The sequence below is a fragment of the Leptonotus elevatus genome, chromosome 10, assembly GCF_054856555.1.
Source record: "Leptonotus elevatus isolate MCC_2025b chromosome 10, RoL_Lele_1.0, whole genome shotgun sequence".
In the NCBI taxonomy this organism is placed as follows: Eukaryota; Metazoa; Chordata; class Actinopteri; order Syngnathiformes; family Syngnathidae; genus Leptonotus; species Leptonotus elevatus.
Genome location: NC_141248.1, coordinates 5,079,302 through 5,105,178, shown reverse-complemented (window position 1 = coordinate 5,105,178; position 25,877 = coordinate 5,079,302). Strand labels below are relative to the sequence as shown.

The 25,877-nt window shown below is 37.5% G+C and overlaps 1 protein-coding gene and 1 long non-coding RNA gene across 3 annotated transcripts in view; one reads left to right on the top strand and one right to left on the bottom strand.

Moving 5' to 3' along the window:
* slc2a9l2 (solute carrier family 2 member 9, like 2) overlaps window positions 1-25,877 on the bottom strand; it is a 66,825-nt gene that overhangs the window by 30,471 nt on the left and 10,477 nt on the right. For both annotated transcript variants that reach the window (XM_086086577.1, XM_086086576.1), the window contains exons 5-9: window positions 22,988-23,112; window positions 21,122-21,267; window positions 12,904-13,036; window positions 7,243-7,430; window positions 5,163-5,273 (exon numbers count right to left, since the gene is read on the bottom strand). In XM_086086577.1, the coding sequence (XP_085942703.1) occupies window positions 5,163-5,273; window positions 7,243-7,430; window positions 12,904-13,036; window positions 21,122-21,267; window positions 22,988-23,112 (703 nt within the window). The remainder of the gene's footprint in view (window positions 1-5,162; window positions 5,274-7,242; window positions 7,431-12,903; window positions 13,037-21,121; window positions 21,268-22,987; window positions 23,113-25,877) is intronic.
* The window catches only part of LOC147166819 (uncharacterized), a 32,584-nt gene continuing 18,653 nt past the window's right edge, over window positions 11,947-25,877 (top strand). The window contains exons 1-3 of the long non-coding RNA XR_015096252.1: window positions 11,947-12,029; window positions 12,772-12,855; window positions 12,941-13,079. This is a non-coding gene — a long non-coding RNA (uncharacterized LOC147166819). The remainder of the gene's footprint in view (window positions 12,030-12,771; window positions 12,856-12,940; window positions 13,080-25,877) is intronic.

The following is a 25,877-nucleotide window of genomic DNA, read 5'->3' as shown; positions in this document are numbered from 1 at the left end:
TTTCTAAGTGCAACAAGTTCCATAGTAAATTCATTTGCCATGCTGTTAAAATTTTATTTAGAATTCTGTGTGTTTTAATAGCTAGGATAAATATTTAAAATATAGGATGTAAGATCTCAAGCGTACCAGAGTATCATATTATGGTCAAGCTTGCCTCTTTGTACTGTCCTAGATAATGTCCTGAATGCCGTTAAGGCTTAACTAGCATTGAAACAACTGAACGTTGAGCAAATTTGCTCATTATAAATGTTTATATGTATGTTAACTGTGTAATCGCTCAGACAAACTACATGTCTTTCGACAAATATTGTTGTGGCAATGGTCTAACTTAGGAGTCTGCAACCTGCGCCTCTAGAGCCACGGTTCCTCTCCTGAGCCTCTCTGTGGAGCTCTAAAAACTTTTTTTACATTTTTATTTTTTAGATAAAATGTTCTTTAATATTATTTAATGAATTGATGATTCATTAATTAATGATTAAATTAAAAAATGATTACATAAAAAAATTAATAATTAGATATTAAAAATATATTTTTTTTAAATGTCAGTCAAAATTTGTATGTTGTCAGAAAAAGAAATGACAGGTAGATAAAACATTTTTTTAAATTACCTAAAAATGTCCAAAAAGTGACAATAAAATGTCCAAAAAGGAAGAAGCAAAGCAAAGAAATTACAATAAAATGTCCATGATGTTGCCACAAAAAGGTCATAATTGAATTTAAAAAATGAAGAAAAAAAAAATAACATTCAAAAAGTAAATATAAAATGTAAAAAAAATAATAAATACAAAAAAATTAAAAACTAAACAAAAGACGGCAGAAAATTACCATAAAATTTCTTTGGAATTGAAAAAAAAAGACAGAAAATTGTTTGATGAAGAAAAAAAAACTTTCAAAAAGTAACTATAAAATTGATCGCAAAAAGATGTCCAAAATGTCCAAAAAAGGAAGAGGAAGAAAATTACCATATGTCCCTAAAATTGCCAACAATTTCAGAAATTTGACAGAAAGGCAAAAAAGTCTAAAAAAATAAAAATAATACAATTAAAAAGTATGAAAAATGAAGTATGAAAGATTACAAAAAAAAATCCCAAGAAGGAAGAAGAAAGGTAAAAGAAAATGAATCTTTACGTATTGGGTGCGGCATATTTTTATGTTATTGTGCAGCTTTAATTAAATCATTACATTTCAAATGTTTTACGGCTCCACACAGATTTTTTTGTTGTTTGCTTATTTATTTATTTGTTTATTTATTTTGACAGTAAAGGTTGCTGAACCCTGGTCTAACTCAATGTAAAGACTTGTATCAGTCAATGCATAATGATGTCAAACATTTTTGAGTAAGTTTTATTTGGGTACACTGTACAAGGCTGCATTTCGTTGAAGCCTTCACTGAGGAAAGAAAATTTAAAAAACCGAGGTCATGGTTGCATGCATTTTTTTTCTTTTCAAAGGGTAGCCTTAGAGGCAAGTGGACGGGGCCTTAAGGTATTCAGGGTGCGGGTGTGACCTCGCTGGTCAGATTTCATGATGAGACTGTGGAGAAGGTCATTGCTGTTTGAACAATATTTTATGTATCCCACCAGCTCAGCAGAGACACGTGAAAAGAGAACAGGAAGTACATTTCGCTCCTGTGTGCGTGTGTGTTGGGGCAACCTTACACATTAGAATTCATTGTGTGTGTGTGTGTGTGTGTGTCACACTTGCCCTGAAGGCACAGGACATCTCTCTACTAGACATCTCTGCAGTGGCACACACATACACAACAAAAATCAACAAAGCTGCATCTCATTAAAAATCTGAAGAGTGAAAATTAATCTGCATGTGTGACTTAGTTTGAAAGAGGATAGAACCCAAGACTCAAAATATATTTATTTTTTTACAGAATAGTTTTGCGAATCACTACTATCATGAAAAGCAACCTTCTCACTTTCGGTTTTATTAAACAAAACTATGACAATTTAATGAATGAACTTTTTTATGGAATCAACAGTTTTCATTTCTTAAATTCACAGTAAACTTAATTTTCTTGTCTAGAAACAAAGCTAGATTAATTTAAGAAAAAGCTCTGCTGTAATGTAATTTTGAGAACATTTATTGTGCAGACCTCAAAAGTCAAAGCTCACAACTCAAGTGTGAAAAATAACATTCTTGATCAATTATAAATATATAAATATGTTTTAACTAATGGGCCACTCCCCCTGGATGATGTTTATCATAATTGAAGTTAATTCATTTCTGGTTCAGTTTTGTGAGTAGGATTTTTACTCCATACACTTTTACTTTGTACTTTTTCCTGCAATTTTGCTCTTCAAAGTAGGATACTCCGCTTTAATGCGGTACCTGCCAGACATTTGTGAAAAGTGTAATCGATCACCCAAGCACTTGTTAAATGTGCTTGCTGTGTCAATCTTTTTTTTTTTTTTGCTGTGTCAATATTATGCTAGCTTAGCATTTAGCATGGCTTCTCCGACTTTACTTGTCATCCCTTCGTGAGTATGACACTTGTCGTATATGTATTTCATTCACCGCCATGATGATTGCTGACTTAGGAGCAATTCCGCAATGTGTTTGGGCACACTAACTAGCCAGCCAAAGCTGCTGCTAGCTAGCCAGTCACTTTAACGTAAGTAGTACAGTAGTAGTAGTTCAATCACTGTCTCGGTAGATGACTTGAGCCTAGTGAAGCGTCTTCCTTTTACCATTTGTGTCAGCGTTTTATTCTCAGTTTTGCTATTCAATGTGGTCAAATGTATCGAACCGCTTTTATTTTGAGCTTTGGAACCTAAAAGAAAAAACTCTTCTATGGTCCATGGGCAGAAAACATTTGTTCTAACATTCTCATTGGGAGGCCAATTTATATTTTTACTTGTACAGTACAGGTATATGACGAAGAAACTTAAACCCCTGATAATATACTGATAACAATGAAGGGGAAAAGCATTCTCCCGAAGCACGTCTCATCTGCACTTCTTGGCAGAGGCAACAGAGGTCAAAGCTGTGACTTTAGCACTCATGGTTGACAGGACTAAAACGTCTCGTCATTATTCATCACATCAAGAAGCAGACGAGCCATTAAAGACAAGTAGCCACAGCTTGAGGCACTACTGGCCCTTCATGTGCTGTGGTTTCCGCACCATCCACAGATAAACCCTTAGGAGAGGTGCTGAGTGTGAAAATGTACTTTGTTTGGCCTTCACAGTCTGACACTGGCGAGTGGCGACAATTAAACACAAATACATTAAAAGGACATGTAAAAGTTTTCACACAGACATTTCTTGTACTGTAATGGCTGTGCACATTCAAAGAAGTAACAGTTCACTTTTCTCTTCCTTTCAGAGAAACTAACTAGACCAGATAACAAGCAGCAAACCATTAGCCGCGAAAGAACATCAGTCACAAATATAACCAAACAAAACTTTAGAAACAACAAGCAAGAAAAAGTGAAAACAATATTTGATCAAATGTACAGTTATTGGAGAACTTTATAAACCAAACACACACGTGCACACACACAAACTGGATAAGTGAATACAGTTCCAGGATTAAAAACAAGCTTACACAATAAGGAATCCAAAAATGCCATCAGGAAATCAATAGTGCATTGATAGCAAAGGTAGTGAAGCAAGAAAAGTCATCATAATTACAAAGAAGTACCACTTGTGGAAATGTTACAGCTCTGCCACTGAGCTGTAACCCAGACAATGAAAAGTTTCAAGAGAAATAACAAAAGTACATTGGCAGCCTATAAGCAATGGTCTAAAATGGGCTTGTATTAGACTGTGCTGTGTGACAAGTGAGCTAAAAATAGAAATGGACTGGAACATGTTGCCTACTCATTACTGATTACTCAAACAATTGGCATAAGTGGCTTTAATTAAAATTCAAACACACCAAGACTTCTACTACACGCAAAGGAATTTAGATAGAGGCGTACCTTGAAAACATCAACAAAGCCAACTTTATTCTCTGCCAATTGAAACTGCTCCTCTCATTCCCTTTAAAGGCCAGTGCATCTGAGGTGTGCTAATAGTCCTTGACAGTGCAAGAGGAGGACTGCCCGCAGAGGTGGAGGTGCGCAAAGTAGGTTCAAGCATATTAAGTTGGCCAGGGAAATTACAGATCTGTGAAGTAGGCACTTGGAGATCGCCTTCCACCTCGATCATGTGTCCATATTTGACAATCCACCTACCCACCCATAGCTGTGCTGCGGTCAGTGAGATGATAAAAAAAAAAAATAATAATAATAATAATAATAATTTTGTGTTCAATGAATTTATTTCTGCAGTGATTCAGAGGACTCAATGCATGCTATTCATTTTTATGAATGAAATACGGTGATCCACTGAGCTCAAAATCTCAGATTCCAATACTTAGAGGTGGTTCCCGCAGACATAAACTTTAGAATACTTTGAGCAACCAAATTGTCAGGTGCGCCGGGTGCATGTCAAAAGAAACGCTTTTGGCTTGTCAGAACCCTAACATGGTGCATAGTGATGAACCAAATTCCCAAACAAGTGTTTTGAGACTTATGTCAGCACGAAAATCAGGATATGCCTGTTTTTACGCTCAAACGCAACTGCAATAGGAATATAGAGCCCCTGTTGTTTGAGGTGAGTCAGATTGGTACATTGTCCTCGTTTGTTTTCTCCATCTTTAACTTCTATTCAATTTAGCCATCAATCAGTCAGAAATACTGTTGCCTATCATGGTGCTGCTGCTTAGTTCATAAACATAAAGCCAGCAAATATAAGAGCACATGTTGCGTTTCTTTACATATTCACAGAAAAGTGGCAGCATGCGTTTTCTCATCTGACAATTCACTGATCCATTTTGTACAAAATATAATTTTTTTTAAACTGCTGTGGCAAACTAATGTGCCTGATGTGGTTGCTGCTGTGTCAGAGGGATGCTGGTGCATGGATATGCTTATTGTTTCTTTGAAATGTCTTCTTCTTCCAAAAACAACTCTATGAGTTTCTGATGAGCGGCTTTAAAAACGTAGTTAGCAACTTTAAATTAATGCACTCGTTCACTAGTAAAGATGACAGAAACAATTGCAGGTTTAAGAATGATACATAGAAAAGTCGCTTCAGGGTGATTTAAGACGGGGAAGCAATGAACACAACAAAAAGGTTTGGCTCATTTAAAATGACAATACTCACAGAGACGATAGCAGACAAAGTCTCGATACCTCCTGTGCTGAGGGTTACGTACGGGACAATGTTTTCATCAAAGCCTGCTTCTTGTAGGATTCCATTAGTGTAGTACCAGATCTGCAAAAAGTGCATCCTTGAAACTCAGTCTTGCCTTTGCATGGTCAACAATAGATTCTAATTAAACTACAATCCCAAGTCCAAAAAAGTTGGGACTATACAAATTGTGAATAAAAACTGAATGCAATTATGTGGAAGTGCCAAATTTGATTCACAATAGAACATAGAGAACAGGTTAAAAGTTTAAACTGAGAAAATGTATCATTTTAAGGGAAGACTATGTTGATTTTAAATTCCATGGTGTCAACAAATCTTAAAAAAATTGGGACAAGGCCATTTTCACCACTGTGAGGCATCCCCTCTTTCTTACAACAGTCTGCAAACGCCTGGGGGTCGAGGAGACAAGTTTCTCAAGTTAAGAAATAGAAATGCTGTCCCATTGTTGTCTAACACGCGTTTTTCTAACTGTTCAACTGTCTTGGGCTTTCTTTGTTGCACCTTCCCTTTTATAATGCGCCAAATGTGCTCTATAAGTGAAAGAAGTGGACTGCAGGCTGGCCATTTCAATACCCGGATCCTTTTCCTACGCAGCCATGATGTTGTAATTGATGCTGAATGTGGTCTGGCATTATCGTGTTGAGAAATGCAAAATCTTCTCTGAAAGTGATGATGCCTGGATGGGAGCATTTGTTGTTCTCCAATCTGAATATACCTTTCTGCATTGACGATGCCTTTCCAGATGTGGAAGCTGCCCATGCCACACGCACTCATGCAACCCTATACCATCACAGATGCAGGCTTATAAACTGAGTGCTGATAACAACTTGGGTTGTCCTTGTCCTCTTTAGTCAGTATGATATAGCGCCCCAGTTCTCCACAAAGAACTTCCAATCGTGATTCGTCCGACCACAAAACAGGTTTCCACTTTGCCACACTCCATTTTAAATAACCCCTGGCCCAGAGAAACGCCTGCGCTTCTTGGTCTGCTTTAGAAATGGCTTCTTCTTTGTACTGTCGAGTTTCATCTGACAACGGCGGCTGGCACGGTGGATTGTGTTCACCCACAATGTTTTCTGGAAGTATTGCTGAGCCCTTTCTGTGATTTCCCTTACAGTAAGCATTCCTGTTTGCGGTGCAGTGCCGTTTGAGGGCCCGAAAATCATGGGCATCCAGTAGGATTTTTCGACCTTGACCCTTACACACAGAGATTGTTCCAGATTCTCTGAATCTTTGGATGATGTTATGCACTGTAGATGATGATGAGTTCAACCTGTTTGCAATTTTTCGCTGTTAAACACCTTTCTGACATTTCTCCACTATCTTTCTGCGCAACATTGGAGGAATTGGTGATTCTCTACCCATCTTCGCTTGTGAGAGACACTGCCACTCCGAGAAGCTCTTTTTATACTCCAATCAAGTTGCCAATGGACCTCATTAGTGGTAACTGGTCTTCCAGCTGTTTTTTTTTTATAAGGGCAATTGACTTTTCCAGCTTCTTATTGCTACCTGTCCCAACTTTTTTTTTAGATTTGTTTGCACCTTGAAATTTACAATCAACATATTTTTCCCTTAAAATGATAAATGTTCTCAGTTTAAACTTTTGACCTGTCACCTATGTTCTATTTTGAACAAAATATTGAAATTTGGCACTTCCACATAACTGCATTCAGTTTTTATTCAAAATTTATATAGCGTCCCAACTTTTTGGGAATTGGATTTGTAATTAATTTCTTGACCCTGTGTTCTGTAAATGGTTTACAAGTTGTTGTTTAATCAGGCACAAATAGAAAACTTACTATAACAAAAACACGAGTGGCAGCATATTGTGGTAGCAATTGCCAGACTGCTTCTTTTTTTTTTTATCAGACATTTTTAACACTTTTGACAATCATACTTTAAAAAGGTTGCATCCATTTGATCACATAACCTGAAACAACTTTTGTTAAAACTTAATTTGGAAAAAAAAAGTCAAGTTGGATTGAACTGTGTTATTTCATGTATGTATGACAAATTAAAAGGTGTAGCTTACAGCATTGAGACCGCAGAGCTGATAGCTGCCCATGGTGACCATGACGGTGATGAGCTGCCAGCGAAACGCCCGACACTTCAGTAGCTGAAAGATGGAGACTGTGTGCAGAGTTTCCTGAGCTCGTGCCTCTGCATGGACCTCTTCCAACTCAAGAGAAACATCCTTTTTTCCAAGGAATCTCTGAAAGGCTGGTAAACACACGATTAGTGTTAGAATGGAGGGGGTTTAAAAAAAAAAACACAATGACCAATGACCACAATTACAAATAAGATAGACAGACAGCTGAGAACAGTTTAAATGTTTGAAAAGTTTAATTGTGTTTGAAACAAATGTTTGCCTTGCCTTGCCAGCCGGTCACCTTTCTTTGAATTTGCAAGTGAAGTGCTAGAGGGAATTTGTTGGTATTAACACAACATTTTCTTCACTTTCATAGTCATGACGTTAAAACCCAGTAGTGACAGGAGCTCAAGGTTTGTGCAGATTGAGGGCACAACCTAGTTTGGGAATGTTTTCAAACAAAATGAGACCAAAAGTAAAAAATACACCACTCAATTGTTTAGGCACCACAATAAAGGTATTATATGATTTCTTCCAGTTAATAATCAAAGCAAGGTCAATGATGAAAAAAAAAAAAAAAGATTTCAATTGGGTATGTCAGGCAATTAAAATTCTTAATCGTAATTAATCACATGACTTCAATAGTTAACTCACGGTTAATTGCAAATTTGATATCTGTTCTAAATGTACAATAACATGTACAATACGTTTTCATACTGTTGTTAAATATGTTAAATAAAAATCTGGCAGTACCTTTTAGTCGTGATACAGTAATTTCATAATAATTCATAAAATTAAGTTAAAATTAAAAAGATGTACTGTACTGTATGATATTGATTTGTGTTGAGGTAATATTTCTGCCACTAGATGGCATAATTGCATTTGTAAGACGGTGACAGCCCAGTGCATTTTTCTTTTCATATTAATAGCTATCTAATCTTTAACATGAAGTAACTTGTGAAATTCTGCAATTTTTTTTAAATTGTGAAATACAACTTGAGTCTCCACAAATATATGGTTTATTATTAAATTTATAACTGTTAAATTTTGACGTGGACATGTCTGCTGCGTTGTGACTGGAATTCCCCCAGTTTCAATTCCAAATATGGGACGGTCATTGATCGCGCGTTAAAAAATGTTTGTGGTGTTAAAGGAACTTTAAATTAACTCAAAATTAACGCATGTTAAAGGAACTTTAACTCAAAATTAACAAGGTCTTCAGGGGGCTGTAGAACAAGTTTTGTGTGTCTCAGAAGTATTTGTGTGAAATCAAAAGTGTCATTTTAAAACCATTTCAATATCAGCTTTGCCCAGACAAACAATGAAATGATGGGCAAATTATTACTGTGACCTCGTGAGCAAAGGGTGACATAAAAGTAATAACAAAGCCGGTGTAAAGGCGGCAATCCAAGACAAGATGGCAACGTGAAAAGAATACACTGGACTGAGGACATTTTGGATTATGTTTCAAGATAAAAGGACATTAGAGAGGGAAAATGAGACTTCAGGATGTAATGTGGGCAATGTAATATGAGTAATGTCATTATAAGCGTTAAGTGAAGTAGACAATCTGGTTATCATGGTCAATGTAAATGCAGCCAGAGCCACTAGAGAGGTAACCTACTTTAATTCCCTCGAGGAGGAGATTTGAGGCATGTCTTTGCTGCGGTGAAATTCTTTACAATACATTGTGATGATCGAAAGAAGGAACAATGAATGGCCTTTACAAGATCCTTGTGATTAGTATCATGAGCAGACAAATCATCAGCAAGAATCTATTAATCAATTTTCTGTATAGTGCTTGGTCTCGTCGGGCTCACGGGTCAGCTGGGACCGTTAATTATGTGAAGCACATGAAATGCGCTGTATAAATAAGATGCCTTGCCTTGCCTATCCCAGATGAATTTAAACCAGAGGAAACCTTACACCTTGTTTTGGTCGCCAGCCAATCATAGTGCACAAGAGACTAACAACTATTCAGACTTACATACAGTGTCCCCATTAACCCAACAGACATGTTTTAGGAAAGTGGAAGGAAGATGGAAAACCCAAAACAAATACAAATCCTTAACTTCAAACTGTGAATCAGACATAACCACTTAGCAATCGGGCTGCCCATGAACAAGAATAATTTAAGAATTAAATTATAAATTTTTTGCACTGCCAGCAACAACATTTTAGGCAATAATCCTTAATGTCAGAGTCCCATTAAATTAAACACACACAAAAAATTGTCTCCTTGACCTTGCTCTGTGGTTTCAATGTGTCCAGGATGACAAGTTTGAATAGATGTAAAAGGCTGTATTACTAAGCAAAAATGATTTTCAAAGCAGGTTCGCCAAAGTCATTTTGGATCTAGTGAACATTACCACACTAAGTGGTGATTCTGCACTCGGGGCATGTAGGACATATTTTTCTGTCCTTTTAATGGGTCAGATTCAACGTTATTATTGTTAATGAAAACTAATGTAAGAACTAAAACTGGAAGGGAAAAAAACATTTTCATTAACGAAATAAAATAAGAACTATTTGTTTTAAACTAATTGAAAATACATCTCACGTTAAGAAAACTAACTTAAACCAACTATAATTAAAGCAAACATTTCTTTTGTTTTCTTCTTTGTCAGTAAATATCATACATGAGCTTTTGTGTTCATTCTAAATGTCTTTAATTCGGTATTAGTGTACATCCATACAGGAGAAGGAAGATCAAACAGTCATTTGACATTTGTAGTTTACATTACTTTATTACCAACACTTACTGGCATTCTCTCTTTTTTTATCTTGTAGTTGACAAATACTCCATATATTTAAATAAATAAATAATAATAGTAAAACTATAATATAACTAAAATTAAGCATTTTTAAAGAATAACCCAAAAACCCTGCTATAATATATATATATATATATATATATATATATATATATATATATATATATATGTATATATATATATATATATATATGTATATATATATATATATATATATATATATATATATATATATTTCCCATTGACATTTAAAACCCTTTTTTACAAGGGAAACCTGGCCAAGAGGTGAAATTCCAGTTGCAACACAATTAAAATGACATACATGTCAGTAAAAAGTTACACTAGTTTCAATACAATTTAAACACAATACAATTAAATGAAATTATCCATCCATCCATTTTCTTAACCGCTAGTCCTCACAAGGGTCGCGGGGGGCGCTGGAGCCTATCCCAGCTGGCTCCGGGCAGTAGGCGGGGTACACCCTGAACTGGTTGCCAGCCAATCGCAGAAATTAAAACCATCTGAATTCAAAAACTCAAACATAAAAAGTAACTATAATGAAAAATCCAAAAATCTTGTAACCCTGGCCACTAAGAACCACATTATTCGCATGGAGGACTGTTCAAAATATAGCTCACCAGTGATGGGACATTATGATTTCCTAGGAATGCTGTAGCAGTGATCATTGGAAAATGCAAACATTTACAGAGCATGTGAGTTGAATATTGATTTTTATCTGTTTCTTACCTTGCTGTCATTGTTGATAATTGTGAGAAATAAGTTACTTGATCAGTGTAATTCCCATTGATGAACACCGTAAAATGTTTTTATAATTGCTGCTGCAGCTGCTGGCTTGTTAAAGTTTTATTTTAGTTGTTCACACTGCATAACAAATGAGTTTCCCATAACAATGATGATTTCCTAACATTGTTGTTTGAAGAGAAATTTACTTGCAAAAAGCAGAGTGAAAGATAGCGGAGAAGAAAGTTGTCCTGGAATGTAGAGTGGGTATTGCCCCACCAATTTTGATTTAAAAACACCACTGCTTTCACAACTTTTATCGTCAACCTCTGTGACCTTTAAATGGAGGGCAGGACCACAGCACACACATCCAAAATGACGAGCAGCAAAATAGAGGAGCATGCTGTTCCTGTCAGATACTGTGTGATGCTAACAGGACCCTACAGGCCAGGTCACCGCTTAATATTTGTGCATTGCTGACAATGACTTCTACTATAGTTGTGATGCAACACAAGCAAGTAACATGGATTTGCAGGTATGGAGGACCAAAAATACAAACTGCCTTTCGATGGTGAGTGAGCGGGTTGGCGAACAAGGAAGTCTCACCGGCTTGCATGGAGAGCTCCAGCAATGGACAACTAACTTGTCCACTGTGACCACAACTTTCGACTTGAGTTGCTCAATAACTTCACACAAGTTCATTTTAAACAACCAGGTCCATTGTTTCTTTTGTGTGTGAATTCCCCCTTGCTGTGGAACGGGCAGAACCCGACTAACATGTTCATCAACCAATAAGCGATTAGTTCAACCCAAGACACAATTAGGACCACCCCCTCATTTGAATAACGTTTCATGACTTATTTCATAATGACAGCGTTTGCAGCATGAAATAAATAAATATGAGAGCAGAGCCTTTTTATTTATTGATTGACATTTAATTCTATTTATATATTTTTTATTTCCACATTTATTTTTATAATTATTTGTATTTTTTATTTTTACTTTCATATATTTATTTGTGTATGTACTGCATATATTTAGTTGTTTTTGTTTCCAAAATGTCTTTTATTTTGTATTTAATTTTTGAAATATATTTTTAATATCCATTTTTATGTTCACTTTTATTTTATTTTTTTTATTTTGGCATTTTTGGTCCTCCATACCTGGAAGTAGCCGGTGGCTGACATTGGTCAGAAGGATGTGAAGGAAGTTTGGGTAAGTTTCCTTTTTACCAGACAGTCTTCTATTCCTCGAAGACACACAGCATTCCAGTAGCCAATGATTAGTATTAGATGTCCAAGTTTCAACAAATGCATATTTCACATATAATCAGAGGTGGGTATTCTATCAATATTGACGAAAAAGGTCGGTTAATCCGTCAATGACGGACGCCCGTTTTGTTGACAATTAATGAAAGACTGGAAACTTTCCAAAAATTGAGGCTCAGCATTGCCTGAAGTTGGTTTTCATCTGATTGATTGACATATTTACGATTACAGTTTGGCTTGAAATATTGACGATGACGGATGGGAGTCCCGACTGTTGACACTTGCCAAATGACGGACGCTCAAAATTCATTGATTGATGTGCCTACCTCTGCATATAACAAAACAGCAGCAGCAGACATGAACACAGCATGGCTGTTGATAAATGTCATTTTCTCCCAGCATGTCAAGAGCAAACTAGTAAGACAAGTAAGATGCTTGTGCGCATTAAAAAGAGGAACAACCTCATTTAGTTCAATTTGAACAGGCACATATTGGAGAGCATAAACAAAGACAGATGGCAGAGATTAAATAAGAATTAAAGAGGCCCATTAGAAAACAAAGCAGTCCTCGAACCCAAAGTATTTGACAAGTAAGGTCATTGCACAAGGTTTGCAATAGTTGTTTAGTTAGTTTTTTATAAATACACTACAAAAACATAATGCAACGTGAATATCACATTCTAGATTCAGGACAGCTCAAGGAACAAAATGTTACCAGAAAAGCAGCATGTAGCCAATCTAATTGTCTGCAATTCTTACAAAGCAGGACCCCAAGTGAGTGTTTTCATTACTTGGCTATGTTTTTGTGTGTGTGTTAGTTACCTTTTTCTGCTGCAGCCTCATCCCTCCTCTCAATCAGCAGGTAACGAGGACTCTCTGGCAGGAAAGGCAGAACGCAAAGCTGCAGCACTGCGGGCAATGCCAGGAAGGAAAATAAGTAGTTCCACCTGGACTCCTGCAGTCACAAATTAGCCAACAATGGAATCAGTGTCATCAAGGTCAGTGATGCTCAAGTGCGTTTGAATTGCAGTTTCTGACAGTTGATGGCAACACTTGTAAAGAATACATTTTCTGAACATTAATCTTTAGCCAGAATATGAACAAATAATATGACTCTGTCTTTTTCTGAGCATTTGTGCTTCCTCTCTCATCCCAAAAACATGGACATTACTTAAAGACTCTAAACTAACCAGCGTATGCAAAAGTAAGTGTGAACATTTATTTGTTTGTTCGTACCCCACCTCCCACTAACAATCAGCTGGGCTAAGCTGCAGCCCACCCGCGCACCTAATGAGCATAAGCAGCATTGAAAATGCACGGATGGATGAAAGGAAAATTGCAAGTTGAACCTGCTCCTCAAGCAGATGGTTTGAGTTTTGAGCTTCCAGTAGCAGACCCCAAAAGAAATTAAATTGCTACGTGAAATTGCTTTCAATTGTGCTGTTTGTATGGGGAATTCGTTAACATATGTAGAGGAGATGGAAAGTGGGAATAATCTGAAATGCAAGTTACATTTATTTCAAACATGGAAAGGAAAAGGGCAAAGCCATCCGGTGCGCAATTTCCAAGGAAAAGAAGAGGAGGAGAACCAAGCAAAGGGCGAAGATATGAGCTTCATTCTTATTTATGGGTGAAATCCCTGATAACCTCTCATGTAACATTTTGGAGCACAGTGCTTTATCAGCCGTAATGTAAGCAAGAAAGCAACAGTTTTGAAAAAAAAAAATCGAATCCTTAACTACGAATGCAAACAAACTGAGAAACATCACCGCAATAAAGTTCCCTTATTATAATTTTTTTGTGTGTGGTGTGAGGGGGTTCACGCAGGGTGCCATTCAAGCTAGGATTACCACTGCACATATAGTAAGTAATAAATTCTGAGCTGCCACTTTTTTTTTTTAACTGCGATCCCTATGCTGAATGAAACACAAAATCATCTAGTGATATGTCCAATATAATAAATTCTGACTATCAGAATTGCCCTTTTCCTGATTGTATCGAGTGGTGCTCTTGGAGGTAGCTGCAAAGATGAATAGACAAACAAAGGTGGATTTAAGAGCATGATGTAGGTAATTTACTTTGCCTCTGGTGCACTCTTTGAAATGTGCCTTGGAAGCTACATATTCATCATTCACAGCCTGCTAGATTCATGAGAGTGCAACTGAAACATTCCATTTTCAAGGGACCAAACAGAACAAAGACAAAGAACATTGGAGTCATATGTATATTTCAACATTAACATGTTTTTACCCAAGCAGCATTTTCCTCAGTATTCCAGCCATCCATCTTCTGTATCACTAATTAGGGTGAAGGTTACTGGAGCCGATCAATATTAATCAGAATACCATGTTTAGTCAAGTGAACTTTCATAGAACATATTATTGTACAGAATACTTTTGGGGTACCTTCCCCTTTAAGTGAGCTGACTACTTTCAATCTTGGCCTAACATTTGGCATCTCTCTGGCCATATGTGAGAATTTGAGGCATTTGAGAGACCCACACATGCCGCCTCAACGTTTCTAAAGCTATGCAATGTTGTTTAATTTACCAAATGCTGGCCTTGAGCTGGAGAATGTGACCCTCATTATGACCTAAACCCCCATTCTGACACTACTCAGTCAGTCAGTAATAATGGCACATGTGAATAGCAGTGCTCGAGCAGTAACGCAGACACTTGTACAGTCAAAGGGGGAGAAAGTCAGAATCATACATTTTAAATATTGCAGTGACATTTCTAATTAACTATTGAATTATCATATCACATAAAAAATATATCATATATGCCAAGTCACATATTTTACACTAGAAAAATGATATATATATTTTTTTTTAGCATTCACTTGTTCTGCCTGACACTATGGGCCCTATTTCCGTGCCTTACACAAGTTGAGCACAAAGTGCAGTCAAACTATACGCATGGGTGGAGATTGCTTTCTTTTGGGATTTTCGCAGACTAGTGCCTGTAGAATTGGCTCTGCCATTGTGTGCCTTCGTGAGATGAAGCAAAGCATTTTCCCAGCCAATCGTAGCATCCCTCATTTGCATTAAAATCAGGGCGGTCTGAGGCTCGGCATGACATTGGCAGCTGGTAAATTGCGAGATCTCCCCTTAGGCTATGTTCACACTGCAGGTCTTAATGCTCAATTCCGATTTTTGGGTGAAATCTGTTTTTTTTTATTAAGCGTTCACATTACCTATTAATTGCAACCTCAGTCTGGTCTGCTGTGTGGACGTAATGCATCCCCAAAGTGACCCGCATGCGCAGAAGAAGATACAACGTCACTCACAACGCTGTTTGCGGAAGTAAATACGTATAGTCCAGCATGTTAGAGCCCCGGACTTTATAAATCCGTTGTCGGGGCTCATATTTTTAGCATCTCATATCTACAAAGGAGTGATGCAGGAGGAGGTAGAAATAATATTTTGTGAAAATGAGGCGAGCCTGTTTGAGCGCCTCATCTTACGGTTATCTTTTTTCCCCCTAACGATGACATCACGTCATTGCCGCGCGTAATGAATGAGCCGTCTGTGTGGCTAAATTACTAATATCACCACCACAAATGTCATATTCATACTTCATGTTTCAAGTGGGATTAAATTTAAGTCACAACTGTTACATGAAATAACTTTGCCGATTCACGTACGTCTCCTGAGCCGTGCGGACCTTGCGGATGCGTCAAGCATAAATCAAGCTTAATGCCCCCGCCCAAACGCAGCGCATATTGGACTTTTGATGATGTCGAGGTCGGATATATGCGACCTGGTCGTTCAGACTGCGGTCGCATTGCAAAATACGTATCCGATCTAGGACCACAGATGAAAGTGACCCAGGTCGCATATGAAAAAATCGGAATTGAGCTGTTCAGACTGACATAAAAAAGACAGATACAGGTTGCATTTGGGCAAAAAAATCCGATCTGGGTGGCATTTGCCTGTAGTGTGAACGTAGCCTTAGTCTGCCACACATGTGATGTGGTTAATCGAAGACTGCCTTGCACCAACGACCATTCGTCCGTGTTTGTGCGGTCAGTGGGGTGCTATTAAAAATATAATAACCCATTCAATGAATTCATTCCCATCAAAATTGCAATACACCACAATTTTGACCTGCTATTACCAAGTCTAAAATTGAGTCTACTTTTGGTGACTAAATTACAAGATGCGCCCGGGGCGTGTAATAGAATACGCCGGAATGTCTATTAAGGCGTAGTGCAGTGTACCGCCTTTACAGAAAAAAGGCTGTATCTGCAGCATCTGTCTATATCAGGGCGCCGCCAGTGCTTTTTTATTCCAGCAACAGCTTAAGACATGTAATTAGATGCACCACAGGGAAACATAAACATGTCATCTTTGTCAAATGTGTAGAAGGAGCTGCTTGCCAATCAGGAACTGTCATCATGCATGCATGCATGCATACATGATTTTCTTCAATTGACTGGCCCGTCCCTAAAGGAAATTAGTACTTGAGTTTGAGAGATTGTGTGTGTGTGTGTGTGTGTGTGTGTGTGAGTGTGAGAGAGAGAGAAAGAAAAATCAAGGGACATTGCTCATATAATGTGATGAATATTTTACTCTTCACCTATGCTACAAATTACTCTTGGTCTTTCGTCTGTTTTGACAGGTCTTTAGGTCGTGGAAGCTATAAGAACCCCTAAAAATAATTGCCATAAAATTTGAATTTGGACTATGATTTATTGGTGTTTTATTGTTTGGTGATTGCTCATTGTAAACTGAATAGGGTCAAGACACTTCCACATCTATCAAATGAAAATATTTTGTGACTTTTCGACATCGTCTGTGTTCTTTTGCATGTTCTGTGAAAATATTAGTTAAAACCATGTACAGTCAAGTACACTACAATATTATTCTGTGCTATATTTCAACATACAGTTTCTTCATTGAAATTCTCCATTATGATAAAGTTTTTCAATGAGATTATTTCCTTAAAACACAGAAGCACTTTTTGTCAGCTTTATGCAAATATTTCACATGTACACAAATAACATCCAGATTGATTTTTTTTTCTTACCCTGGTCGTTTTCATGTGCCTGATGGGATTGATTTTCGTTTTGAAATAATTCAAATACAAATTAGCATAGCACTTAAAAAAATTAAAAAGTCCAGAAATCATACAGTCAATGGCGAAGAGCAAACATGCAATTTGACGATGTGCCCTCTCTGGTTAGTTGTACCCCCCCTTTGACTCATCTCATGCTACATCGCTTCAAGAGGAATATGTATGCTGTCATGCCGTGATTGAATGCAGGTGAAATACAAATGGCTTCTCTCTTTTGGCCTCAGCTGACAGAACAAAGCGAAGGTGAAAACACATTTAATGGCAGCTTCCGCAATTAAATGCACTCGACACAAATAGTTTACGTAGTACGTAACCTGTAATGGAAATGTCAGGAGGACCACCATGTTCAAATTTGCGTTTATACTATCTGTGTTAGGTCAGTCTTCATTACTTTGCCGAAGCAAACAAATACTCCAGAGAGAAAAGAACAATATACAAGACATGGTATGGTTGACTTCAGCTAACGCTAATTGAAAATCTTTAATTCAACAGCAAGCAGCGCGATGTAATTGGCTGTCACTTACTTGTAGCCATTTACAGTCTACCGCATGATGGATTACAGTGTGCACTGCAGTAATTATCTGATACAAGCTGGTATAAACAACGTTTCCCCAATAAATTGATGTGATGCTTGCTTTTTTACACCTTTGATGAGTCATATTGAGACTCATTAGGTCACATTGCCGTTTGCCCTTTATTTACACTTTTATGGGATTTGTACGGTTTTGAGTCACTTTGGTGTCAATGGCGCTGTCCACCAACTGCAGTCGTTACTAATGCACAAATACAAAATACAAGCTGTGACTTTGAGTTACTGATTTAACGCTCTTTTTGGGGTCCAACCACTCACATGTGGTTAGTTTGGCTAATTAGGCCTAAACTGTTAGGTCATTATAGAGTTGCTAATGCAACAAATCTAATTGTGAAAATTTGTGCTACTGGAAAAATAATGTACTGAGAAAATGAGAACTAAACAACAAAGCCCAGGTTTTTGTAAAATCCAATTATAAATAAAGATTACTAACAGCCCAAGACATACATCTTTCTTGTAGCTGCATGAAGAACATGTTTTTTCTTCTTTCAGATGAAAGCGTGGCTGTTAAAAACCTTATGTCACACATATTGGAAGAATATAAAAGCTGCCTGGGTGGAGGATCAGCAGAAAAGCCCATCATCCCCACTGCCTGGCACTGTTGACCGTGAATGTCACCTCCTCTAAAACCTATTTTACTGATGCTGATGGAAGATGTGCTAGCTGGCAGCTGACACTAAAAAGTGTGTGCAATCAGAGCGGTAAATATTACAGCAGTCTGTGTTTTGTGCAGGGAGCCACCGTTCCACTTCCACTGATATCCAAACATTACATTAAATCAGACCACAATTTATGGAGTGATATCTTTCAATTTAGGCACCAAATGTAGAAATAATGTCCAATCAAAAAGACAAAGACAAAACCTCCTAGTGCAGACAAGATTTATAGCTTTTTTAAATTCAATTTATTATAGTAATAATGGCCATGCCTGATAACAATTCTGTTTTTACTCTCACATGCAGAGATGCAGACAAAGACTGCCATAGAGACGTCACTGCATGCGAGCCCCTAATCAATACTAATTATTGAATTACAAAAGCATTGTTAAGCTTTGGTTTTACAATATATAAACTCCCCAGAAGACACAATGTTATGTTAACATGAACAGAAATATGCTAATTAGTATAAAGTGGGTCCTTGGTTTGCGATGCTCCTGACCTAAAGCATGCAATTAAATACGTTGCACCCTTTTCAGAGAACAAATCGACCACATGAGTAAGGGCAAGGAATTGATCTATTTCCTTTTCCTGCATTTCATTTGATAAGCTTTGACGTAGAAGTACTTTTTCTCATATAAATATTTACTGACATTATCACGGGGGCCGTGCCCGCCCTGGCAGGCAGCTGTACCCGCGCTGGGTTGGAAGCTGTTTTGAGAGGCCTCGCCAATCTGTTCTTCCTACCAGTCACGTTAACTTGCGTTGCTTCTGCTTCAAGTAAAACTTGGCTTGCCAACCAACCATATACTTCCTTTCAAGTTGGCTTTGATTGACAGCTAAAGATAGGGATGGCGGTCAGACGCGCGTCCTTTGACACACAAATCTACGCTGAATGACCGCCCACGTCATATTTATGTAGCAAGCCGAGTCTCACGCTGTCTGTTGTGGATTAAAAAAAAAGTGATGCAAAACGACGTACTGTAATGAGAGCCCCCAAACGTCAAACCTCAATCCAGGCTTACAAAGTTGACATCGCTGCAATTCCTGTGAGTCCTCTTGTTACAACGTTCACTTGTGAGTGGCAAACTTTTATTTTAATCAGTCAAGCCACACACACACACAACACATGCATGGACAAAATTGTAGAACAACACACACAGTGATGCAGTTTAACAGACCCACACTCTGTGGGTATTAATTGTCTTTAAGGAGACTGATTGTTGCGTGAAAAATTAGACACTCAGTCACTGAAATTATTCCAAATGGTGCAATCAAATACTGGGACAATAGATGAACCTCAAACACAGCAGAACGTGAATTGAAATCTGCCAATGCTAGTGCATCCAGACGCTGATCCAGATGCAGGCGTAGTTTTGTTTCATTAGTTTCATTTCATTTATCTAGCAAACTAACGTAAACATTTATTTGTATTGACTATTGTCCAGCTGTTCCTATCTTCTGGAGAAACTAAGATCCATAGGGACACAAATCAAGGAAACAACTTTCAGCCATCTGTCTTTGTAATATGTCATAAACATTTGCTCTATTTTAACTTAACCAAGCATGTTGAACAAGCATCAGTGGCCATTGGTGAGAGAAATAAGCCTGCCTGGCTTAACAGCTTTTGCAGATCAATGCACAAGGGGAGAAGCAAAAGTGCAGAGCAAAGCTGAAAAGTTTTATCAAGGGGACAAGCACCAAACAGTGTTCATCTCTTCTGAACATTACATTACACTAGTTGTCAGAAGACTGGGCCATTAGGGGAGGAAAAATATATATCTGAGAAACAAAGATGTCACGGAAGTGAGCAAATAGTACAGTATTCTGTTCAAAAAACATCATAGACTCACACTTCAGGGAATTTCTCCTGCCTCTCTGTCAAAGTCAGCTGGGATAGGCTCCAGCTTTCCGCTCATCAAAAACAGGATAAGCTGCTGAAAATTGATTTGTATTCGCCCCGGAATTCCCGCCCAAATGCCCCTGAGGTCTTGTCTTTTTTCTTTTTATTTCGTTTTCTCGGGCTGCTCTATCGTAAAGGAACTATGGTTTCAATATGACCTATATGCCACTAACCACTTGTCTTTATGTAGTTTTTGCTCAAGAAAATGAAACTGGTACTCATTTCCAGTATCAAGCCATTTTAAAGCAAACTTATAAATAGCCATTTGCCGAGGAAACCACCCTTTTATCACACCAAAATCGATATGCCGCCATTTCTTGCTCTGACGTCATCAACAGAACAGGAGACAGATTCACTGCTTAGCCGGTATGGACAAAGTCATGTATAACTACCGTTTTGATCACTTCAGTACATGTGAACATGTTTAAATTAATCAATCAAATGTTACAGTGGATAAAAAAAAAGAAGATATCTGTTGAAGGAAATGATCTATTTCATAGCCTATACCAGGAGTTCTCAAATATATTAGGGCTTCTCACTTCAGGTGTGAGAAAGTATAACCAAATAAATACAGATTGATAGGTAAACCCCAAAATGGGATAAATAATAACTATAATCAAATGAGAGCACTTACAAAATGCTCTAATAATCCTTTCTGGTGTAACAAGTAATGGCTAATGCTAACAAGACACTTGTATGTCGATAATGACTTTGTCATTGGTGCACTGATTAAAACGCAATTTATAATCTTCTTTGAAATGTTTCATGATGTACAAAAGGTAAAAAAGCGACGAATAATATGTTAACTCACCTGGCCCAGCAGCTCAGGTAATCCCAGCACCTGCCCAATGAACACTCCGAGACAAATCAGAATAGAGTTGAACTGACCAATGGAACCTCGGATATATCTTGGGGAAATCTCTCCAAGATACATTGGTAGTACACTGAGAGCTATACCTATGAGGAAAGGGGGGGAAGTAAAATAATTCAATACAATCTATTGTATTCATCTTAAAGCATACATTTATACTTACCATGATATATCACATGATGATATGATATTATCATACCAGAAGACATTAAAACAAACAATTGTGACCTAAAGGCTTCTTAAATCATATCAATGTATGGTAGTCCCCATAAAGATTATACTGACTATCCTTAGATAAAGTTTTTATCTTGGTCTCTATTTCATCTTAGTTTGATTAAAAAAAATAATAATAATAAAATAAAAATTAATAAATAAATAAAAAATTCCAGGGACTGTATCCCTGCCCACTGCATTCCCACACTGATGTGTGCCTGCCCACTACAAGATAAATTAAAAGGTATACTGTATCTATCACACATTTTATTCCCAAAGGACAAATATTAATTTGCTTGTGTTAACGCCAAACTGAGAACTAGACCAAACACATGAAGGCAAGCAGGGCTGTCAGAGTAACGGGGTACAAAAATGGCTCAGCTGAGTTTCGGATCTTACGTGTACTTATTCCCCCTTGTGTATAAAGGTCACTGCCAAATTGGGCTTTCTGTGCCTTTTTTACACCTTTGACAAAATTGTCAAAGTTTTCCACTTTTAAAACTGAACTTCATTTTGGATTTTCTTTCACCATCACAGTGTCAAAATGCAAATAATTACAAAAGTGGAAGTTTGTCAGTTTATAATGTTATAAAACGTAAATTTAAATGTGTTCTTCTTCAGACATGTGCTGACCACTTACAGGACACAAGAAACAAATGCAGTTATTATAGCACAGGATTGTAAAGACCTGTATTAGTGTATATAAGCTTTGAGACCGCAGCTTCTTATTGCTACTAAGCTATAAATATGTCTAAAAGTTGCCTTAATTGACAACATTGCTTTGCGTGTGCCTGTTTTTTAATCACCTCTTTCAAACATCTCATCAAAGTAGCAATTCTTCTCATTACATCAGTGCAGTTGATGATTGGGAGTAAGTGGTAATTTCACAGGCACTGCACACCCAACAAACACAAGCACACACAGGTCGTTTCAAATATCCTGCTTGATGAGACCATCTCTCAGCAATGAGTACGCACAACAACATTGGCATTTTTTCCTCCGGGCTGATTTAATCGCCGCAGGAGGACCGTAACTATATTACGTTATTTGTTCATTCAGTGTCGCTCATTATTTTGAGGGAGAAAAGTGAAAAATCTTCAAATATACGGTACACCTCACTTTCTGTATCAAAAGCTACTTGGGCTCTATGGAGGACCAAAAATGCAAAAAATAAAAATAATACATAAATAAATGTATTAATCAATGTGAAAATTATATATATATATATATATATATATATATATATATATATATATATATATATATATATATATATATATATATATATATATATATATATATATATATATATATATATATATATATATATTCCATTTATATTTATTTTTTGTATTTAATTTTTAAATTATATTTTTAATATTTTAAATGTATCATATTATTTTTATTTTCACTTGTATTTATTTATTTATTTATTTATTTCTATATTTGGTACTTCTAGGGCTCAAGCGCTATAGATGTTTTCTGAAAGCCTAAATTTCAATTGATTATGTTTACTAATGGCACACAAAAAATTGCAAATACTGCCCCACCACCAACCCCGTAACGAGATATGTCATCTGTCATTACACTTACCAGAGTCTATCCCTATGATGAACCGGCCAATGATGAGCATCTCAAAGGACCGTGCCCTCTCCCCAAAGGTCAGCAGCAATGCAGCTATCACAGCAAAGACGTTATTCATCAACAAGGTTCCCTTTCTGTTTGAAAAGAAACACTGGTTAGGGGGGGGGTCTTGAATAATTCAGTAATATATGACAAGGAATGACCACTTGAGAACTTTTAAAGAGTCAGTCAGTATTTGATTTGCGTAGTCTTCATCTGCTATTATTTATTCAACACTATTCCCTGACCTATGGATTTTAGCCTTTTGGAGACTGTTTTTTGGGGTGGAAATACCAGTTGATTCATTGGTTTCTAGCTCCAAGAGGGAGGAAAAGAATGAATAATACATTTCAAATTGTCCATGCGAGCAGTATGGATCACAGGTTTTAAGTTGAGATATCCAAGGGGAACAGTAAGGCATCTTAACTCAGAATAAAAAAAATTGAGAAATACTTTTCCTGCTCTCTTGTAGATAAATTATTCTTTTGAACAGACATTACTTCAGAGCAATGAGAATATGTTTTCCAAGGAGGAGTTTGCCCTTAACAGAAGTCAGGACAGATTGATTTTACGGTACAAGTTGGAATTTCGTCACCACAAAGAACTAGCCTAACGTGAAACTGAAAAACTCCACTGTTTTAAGTGTGAGCCAACTAAATGCATGTAAGAATCTAATTGCATTACTGCTGGCACTTTTCCTCTTATCCATTTGTGGATACTATACATCCTGTTAGGTCCGGAGGTATTTGAATGATAAGCATCAGTATAGTACTCATTACTTTAGTATAGTACTGTATTCATTACTGAGCAGTCATGATGTGGGGGATTTATAATTTGTCATATCTCACACTTTAAACTTGATTCTGATTAGTTTTGTTTTGTTTTGATCTCCCACATATATTAACATAAAGGTTGGTGATTTCAACAGTATAGACATAATATATGCATATTGTCAACAGATCACCTTCAGAGTGAGTGGGTCAGTATTTTTCCACAATGTATTCATTATGCATATTTGATGGAGCAATCTGTGCACACTTAGGGCAAGTGTCCTTTCACAATTGTCCTTGAAGTAGAGCTGGTCAGTACTTGTTGCTGTGCAATTAGGAAGTTATCTCATGAGCGACATGCCCCTTCGCTCCTCCTTCTACAAGAACAGAGTGCATCTGTATCACTCAGCCTGTGTCCAAATTCACAAGGCTGGGTCCTCAGAATCATGCATCACGTCACTCCCAGCGCAACTCGACAACACGCACGGACTTACATATGATTGGACTGTCAATGCTGCTTGTTGGTAGCGCATTGACCGACAGGCCATTCATGTGTAAATCCGTGCTTGCGATCGAGTCGCGCCGGGAGTGACGTCATGCAGCTGACAAATTTAGCCTTCGGAGGAGCCAGCCTTGGGAATTTGGACACAACCTCAGACTCATGCAGACTGCATGACAGTCTGTGTGACTGATCTGCATTTGTTGCCTTGGTTCTTTATTATTATCTATTATTTATACACATTCACTATAGTATTGTGTTCGTACTAGAATAAAGTGTAATTACACATCCATTACAGTAGGTGGCAGGTGGCAGTGGCGCTGTCATAGTTGTGGCAGAAAGTTTGGCGGGGGGGGGGGGGTGACGTGAAATATTTTCCTCTTCCTGGAGGAATATATATATTGTGTGTATATATATATATATATACTGTGTGGGTGTGTGGGTGTGTATATATATATATATATATATATATATATATATATTCATGCTCAGTAATTAGGCTGTTACTGACAACTTATGTTATTTTTTTTCACAGAAAACACTTATCAGTGGGTGTTTTATGCCAGGATCCCTGTATGGGATAATGAAAGCCTTGCAAAGAACGAACGTCATTGTTTGCATCAACCATTCGGCGTATTATCTCAGTATCGTGACTTTCAGAAGTAAGGTTTACATTTCACAGCGATTGTTTTTTCTTGTGTGCTTTCCTTTCATTTCATTGTTGATGTTTCTTATAACTGGTTCTGATGATGCAGACCAATCTTTGAGTAGCACTGGGAAAGATACCTTAGGGAAGAAAATTTATATTCACCTTCTTACTGATGAAATCTGCATTTAGAGCTTCTCCCACACTTATTTTATACTTATTGGTACAAGCGTACAACTCACACTGTGGTATTTTCGTTGTAGAGGAAGAGAATAAGGTGAAAAGTACGCAGCGGAAAAGTCCATTTGTTCAACTTACTGTAGATGTGGCAACGCAAGATGGCCGCCGCCGGCTTCACTTCTCGCTACAGCATGAGCAATACAGGTTATTTTTACGGCCGTGCTGCATCATCCTGCAAATTCTCCTCAGAGTCTGACCGTGGTCATTTTTTGAAGCTTTGAGCCAGGACAGCATGGTAGCGTTTTCATTTTATTTTCTTAACTCAAGAGTTATGGTTGTACACGCGTTCGGTCGGCTCGGATCGGGCTAGCGCGCGACTTGAATAACGTATGCGCGCTTCACTCGCAAAGCACAGGTCTATAGGAGTTCTGAATTAAGCGTGCGCATGGTGATGTGATGAGCGCAGTACTTCCATACTACATGTAAGTCCGTGGATGAGCGGCACTCACCAGACAGCTTTTGGGGATCAAAAGATAAATTGTCAAGCGTACAAGAACGCTGATACTGATACGTTATTTGCTCGTTGAGAAGTACCTGAACGCTCATGGGAGATTTTTTTAGAAGTGCCGTAGCTCCGTACCGGTGCGTTCCGGTCCACTTAAAACACTGCTCACAAGCCTTTGTCGTTCAGTGAGATCCTACCTTTATGGATCAGCCTGTACTCATTATTTCCTCTTAAATCCTAAATCTTCTGCACCAAGATAT